Here is a 6,000-nt window from a genome sequence, read left to right as displayed (position 1 = left end):
GAAGGAAGAGACAGTCCTGCATCAAGCCAAGACCCCATTGGCTTCCCCCTGGGGGACGGAGCCGCCCTGCCAGTGGCCCGACGGTTTGGGAGCGTGGAGGCCAGGGCATGTCCTGGGCCTGGCCGGTGGGGAATGAGTGACAGCTTCTTGCCCAGGACCTATGGGCACCCCCTCGGGGCAGGGCGAGGAAGGATGCTGGCGCATAATTACCCTTGGAAGTGAGGGAGGCACTCACTGATTCCGACCATCTCGTTTCCCTAGATATCTGGCTTAAAATGCAGGCCGCCGTCACGGAAAACAACACGGGCAGGCAGGAGAAGGAGATCGTTTGTGTTTTTACTCTGGTACAGCAAGATTCTCCAAACAGAGCCAAGGTCCTCTGCTGCCCACAGAAGGCTCCGCGTTCACCCCCACACATGACATTTAAGACAGCTCTTCATTTCTCTGACAATGACTTCTCCAAGTGCATATAGAATAAATAAATAGAAAATACATCTTTGTTCATGGTAGTGCCGTTTACACACAAAACACACGGTACATCGAATTCCCGAAAAAGGACCTGCTATTTCGGCAACAGGAAGGAGACAAGCATCTCGAGGAGGGTCTTTCACCGTGAAGGCCCAGCTCCGGTGAACGCTGACAAACAGAGAGAACCACAGGAACAGGTTCCAAGCCACGAGACAGTCCGCGCCACCAAGAGCGCGCCCGGAGAGAAAGCGCACAGGTCCGGTGCCGTCAGATGCGTGCACAGCTCTGAGCGATCTCAGATGGGTCGTTCCGGAAAGTAACTGAGCTAGAGGCGGCCCGCGTCCCGGCCACCCGAGGTGATCCCGTCCCAAGTGCTTCACAGTGCCGAGGCCCTTTGCACTGCCAGGGTCTGAAACCCGCAGAACTGCAGCCGCCAACGTGAGGTCGTCTCGGCTGCCTTCCCAGGGCCCCACGGCCGCCCCGTCCCACCGCCACCTCCGAGCTGCTGGGCGAACTGGGAGATGTCGGCTCAGCCGGGGGAGGGGCCTCCTGCCCGAGGGTCACGGGCGCAGCCAGGCGCAGGGAGCAAGAAGGCCCTCTCTGAAGAAGGCTTTGTGGTTGGTGCAGGGAAGGGGAAACTGCAGCTCCTCGTGGCCCATGGGTGACTCAGGGACCTGAGCGGAGAAGGGAAGCTTTCCTCCTTCCCGGAGCTCTCTGCGGAGTGCTGAGCAGTCGCTGGAGGGCCCGCAGTGGGCCCCGCAGCTCCGCAGACACCCCCAGAGCTCACTGGTAGCCTGGCAGTGTGCCCTGATGCTGTCCCCTGGGCCACGCCTGCAGGCCTGCAGACCAGGGGACACTTGGGGAAGGGTCGTGGCTGCCGGGTGCCCTCTCGAGGGGTGGCAGGTACTTGGAACCCCGTGGAGCCTGCAGGGCCATCCCCAGCCCGCGGGAGGGCACCCGCTGTGCACAGAAGGCCGGGAGGAAACCGCCATGGGCCAGTTCTCTCCATTCTGATCCGTCTTCCCTTCCAGGGGGCTTGGTCCCATCTGGGGAGCTCCCTCGGGGGTGCAGGACACCCTGGGGCCCGTTGTTGAGGCAATGTGGTGTGGCAGCAGGTGCTGGGCATGGGGCGCCCGGCCCCCTGGCCTGGCTGTGTGGTTCTCCCCCATTCAGGGTCTCACGAACCCTGTCCGCAAAATGAGGGTTTGGACCTAGGTCACCAGTACAGTCCTTTCCAAGCCCGAAACCCTGGGCTTCTTGCGGGGTGAGCCACTCAGGAACCCATGAGGCCCCAAACAGGAGCTCATGTCTGTCCACCTAGCTCCGCCCATCCGGGGCCTGAGGGCAGCTGACTGGGGACTGAAATGCCAACCCCCCTGCCTGGCCTGCCCTGCCCAACTGCCCCCGGCCCGGCACACTTGGCCGTGGTGAGTGGCCAGCAAGCGACAGGCGGAGGGTGACCTGCAGTCCCCGGCTTCATCTCCTAACCCCTCTGCCCACCAGACGCCCAGCCCTTCCTTCCTGCGGGCCTGTTTCTCCTCCTGCGGGAAGCTTCCTGACCCCTCAAGTGTGCGCGGTCTTCCCTCCCGGGCACCCGCGTGGGTCCCCATCCTCCCCACTTCACAGTCTCCGCCTGCATCGGGGGCACGCAGACCTGACCGCCTGTCCCCCCTCTGTCCTCCCAGCCTGCAAGCCCCTGACTCCAGGCCTGGCTTCTCCCCGCCCTCACCCTGCGTGTCCCGGGGCACCCCGCGTCCCAGGCGCCGGCCAGGAAGAATCCCATCTACGGCTAGGGTCTGCGTGGGATGCGGGAAGCCACAGACTTCTGGAATCCCACAACAGAAAGGGCCTCTAGAACTCACCTAGTCTTCCCCCCGTCCCAGGACCTGAAGTCTCCAGAAGGGCTGAAGCCCTCCAGAGGCAGGGCTGGCCCATTCCCCGAGGGTAGCCGGTCCCACCTTGGCGAGCACAGTCTACACCCCGGCTCCCAGGGCCTGAAGGTCGCCGCTCGCTTATAGGCACAGAGATTTCCCGAAGACCCAACTCTCTTCCCGGCTCCACCTCCTACCGTGCACGCTGGGAGCACGGAGACCTGTGAGGGGCTGATTAGGGCTCCGGGAGCCGGCACCGCTTGGGGCTCCTCGTATGCACCCCCGCCCACCCCCCCTGCAGAGGCAGGGAGAGAAGTACCCAGGAGGCTGCAGGGAGACCCTCGAGTGGAGGCTGGGGAGGGAGTGGGCAGCACCAGGCGTCTCTGATGCCCTCCCCTTGGCCCGTCAGGGCTGACCTCGCTGGGGCCAGGGCCGGGGGAGCTGCCCACGGCCGGGGTCCGCCGTCACTGCGCACCGGGGAGCAGCACCGCAGGCAGACCCCTCACAGCTTCTTCTTCCTCACCACGGGGATCGGCACCACTTGGAAGATCTTGGCCTTGTGGTCGTCCGTGTCCAGGGTCACCCAGGTGGGCCGGAAGTCCCCTTTGAAGCCAACGAATGCCATCTTTTCTGGAACGTGGGGACGGGTCCCGTGAACAGAAGCCCCGAGAGAGTGGCTACGCTCCCCCACCTCACGGGGCTCCCCATTGCCGTCTCCCTGCCCCTACCAGGAGAGCCCGGTGCCTGGCTGCAGATGCTACCTGGGGGGGGGGGACGCGGGGGGGCACCTGAGCCTCGGGCCCAGCCGCGTGGAGTCGTGGCTCTGCTTTACCCAGGACACCTCCCGGGAGCACCCGCCACCTTCGAGCTGAGCCCCCCACCCCTCCGTCCGAAGCCCAGCGACCCCATCTGTCCCGCGAGAGGGGGGCACCACTTCAGGGTCGCTCCCCCGCGCCCACCCTGCTCCCACAGGCTGTGGGCGTAGAAGGACTGTGTCCAGGGCATGAGTGGGTGGAGCCGCCCAACCAGACGGCGAAGCCTCGGCCCTGCACCCCGGTCTCCCTCTTGCATTCAGAGCTTAACCATCGGAGAGCCATGCACCTCCGTGTCCACACCAAGGAACGGCCCCGGCCGGCGGGCCGCACACGTTTCCCACCCCTGGGAAAGTACCGCTTGACGGAGGTCACCCCGGGCATGGCAGCTTTTGGCAACCAGATTGTAATTAAAAAGACAGAGGCTCCCAGATGATCCCGGACTGAGCTGGAAGAGAGACCTCTCTCCCGGGGCTCTCCTTCGGCACTTTGAAGGGCCTTCGTTCATGGTTCCTGACTTTTCTCCGGGAGCTGCCTGGACTTCACGTCCTCTAGGACAGGCGACCAGCGCTAGAGGGTTCTCGTGGTCCGGGTGGCACGGCAGCCAACAGCCTGACTGGCTCCGGACTAGGAATATTCAGATCCAAATTCGAATTTTGGGCAAGTAGTAATACTCAGGTGTCTAATTCTGTCCAAAATGGAAATCAGGGCACCGATTGCCCGGTTCCTCATGAATTACAAGGTGCCCAGCACAGGGCAGGGCTGCACACCACACATGGACCACAGTGGACAGGAGTGTCCCCAGACACGCCCTGCCTCCCTCCCAGCCTCCTCAGGGACGCCCCCCAACATAGCCTGCGGTGACGGTAGCAAGGGTCAGGCCCACATTTCTGGGCTGGCTGGCGTCTTCCCCGCGGGGTCCGTGCTGGACTTTGTCACAAAAGGGTTGGGTGGGGGCGCCTGGGGGGCTCAGTGGGTTAAGGCCTCTGCCTTCGGCTCAGGTCATGATCCCAGGGTCCTGGGATCGAGCCCCACATCGGGCTCCCTGCTCAGCGGGGAGCCTGCTTCCTCCTCTCTCTCTGCCTGCCTCTCTGCCTGCTTGTGATCTCTGTCTGTCAAATAAATAAATAAAAATAAAATATTAAAAAAAAAAAAAGGTTGGGTGACCATGGACAAGCCACCTAGAATCCTTGGGCTTTCTGTTTCTCCCAGGTAGGGAGGACAAACGAGCGCGGAGGAAGTGCGGGACGTCCGCCAGAGCGGAGCGTGCGGAGGTGGGCCCTGCCGGGCTGAGCTGCAGGACGTGGAGGACGGTCAGAGCGAGCCACTTTTCTGCGGGTGTTTTGTTAAAAGGCAGGTGGAGCACTTGCTGAGCAGACGGGAAGCCCCTCCGGCAGGTTTCTGCCGGTGCCTGGCCGCAGGGCAAGAGGAAGCTGCCGTGTAGGCCTGGGGACGGGGGCATCTGGCCCGGGCATTCCAGAAGGCCACCACTTGTGTTGAGGACTTGGAGGTTTGGTGGGAAGCACGGGGTAGCAGCAGCCACACCCCAGGGCTCTGGACCCACGGTCGGGGCGCACCCCCCTCTAGACAACTTACCTTTCAATTTGAGGCTCTTGTCTGCGCCGAGGCTTTCCAGCACTCTGGTCCAGGGGCCCCTGGAGGTGTATCTTCCCTTAGACACCATGAGCACGATGGAACTGCCGAGAGAGGGGGCGTCGGAGGTCAGGCTGGAGGGAGGGCCCCTCCTGGGCTGTGGCAGTGGGGGAAGGGTGGTCAGCAGCGCCCAGAGGTCCGACTAGGGGTTTGGGAAAGCGCAGCCGGTCCCATGTGTCACGCTGACGGCTCTTTCCATGCGCTGCCCGACATCCTGAGCACCCCTCCCACATCTGGCTGCAGTCGGCGCCCGTGGCCTCTCTGAGCCCGCTCTCCCCCGGCCCGCTGCCCGTGCATGTCTGTCCCCAGACAGGACAGAGTAGGAGCGAGGAGCACGCCTCCGCCAGGGCCCGGCACGTGGAGGAGGGACGTCAGTTTGCATTTACTGGTCAGGACTGAGAGAAACGTGGCGGGAGAGAAAGCCACAGCCCGCGGTTACCACGTGCTCAGGGGAGGGTTAACCTCACATTCCCGTCCCTTCCCTCCGCCCAGACAACACAGCGCCACGGCTCAGTCTGCGAACGGGGAGACTGGGGAGAGTTTAGTAAGTGTCTGAGAGGACCTGTCCAAGGGGAGCCATGCTTGGGGGTGAGGGGCAGAGGCCTGGAGCTGGGGTGCGCCCAGCCTGGTGGTCCCCACTTGCAACAGCGCAGATCCGGAGCAAGGCTCGCCTGCCGGGGTTGTGTTCAGGCCAAAGTGCTGGGAACACGGGCTTGTGGCGGCAGACTCAGCCTGCCAGGCTAGACGGGAGGAAGTGAGCCCCTCCCCCAGGAACAGAAGCCCAACGGGGCCTCCAGTTCACATCTCAAAGGAATCCCACAACCACAGACCACAGTCCAGACGGGGAGAGACTGTACAGGACTGTGGGACCCACTGTCACCCCTCGCTCCACTGGGAGCAGAAGGAACGCTCCTCAGATGCAGAGGGCCTGTTGGCCTCACGACAGACGGGACGGGAGCTGCGGCGGCGTGCGGCTCTGGGGAGACTGGGGAGGAGGCCCGCGGGGCTGGAGGGTAAAGCCCGTTGGGGAGGGGGCATTGCAAACACTCCTTCTGCACTGGATTCGGGCCGCGTTCCCAGGAGGCTGCTGCGCCACTGGTCCAGCTCAGAGCCGAGGCTGGAGTCCCTTCCTGCTGGGTGACCCCAAACCCAGGTCATGCCATCCAGACAGGGCCCTAGGTTAGCTCACAGGAACC

At 63.6% G+C, this 6,000-nt stretch overlaps 1 protein-coding gene across 1 annotated transcript in view; it reads right to left on the bottom strand.

Annotated features, from left to right (window-relative positions):
* Positions 1–277: 277 nt before the first annotated feature.
* The window catches only part of LOC123944518 (cell migration inducing hyaluronidase 1), a 124,735-nt gene continuing 119,012 nt past the window's right edge, over positions 278–6,000 (bottom strand). Inside the window, exons 28-29 of the mRNA XM_046009684.1 lie at positions 4,748–4,848; positions 278–2,969 (exon numbers count right to left, since the gene is read on the bottom strand). Of these exons, the coding sequence (XP_045865640.1) occupies positions 2,842–2,969; positions 4,748–4,848 (229 nt within the window). The 3' untranslated portion in view covers positions 278–2,841. The remainder of the gene's footprint in view (positions 2,970–4,747; positions 4,849–6,000) is intronic.

This window comes from Meles meles, chromosome 6 (genome assembly GCF_922984935.1).
Source record: "Meles meles chromosome 6, mMelMel3.1 paternal haplotype, whole genome shotgun sequence".
Lineage (NCBI taxonomy): Eukaryota > Metazoa > Chordata > Mammalia > Carnivora > Mustelidae > Meles > Meles meles.
Note: the sequence above shows the minus strand (reverse complement) of the source record. Positions and strands in the feature narration are given on the sequence as shown.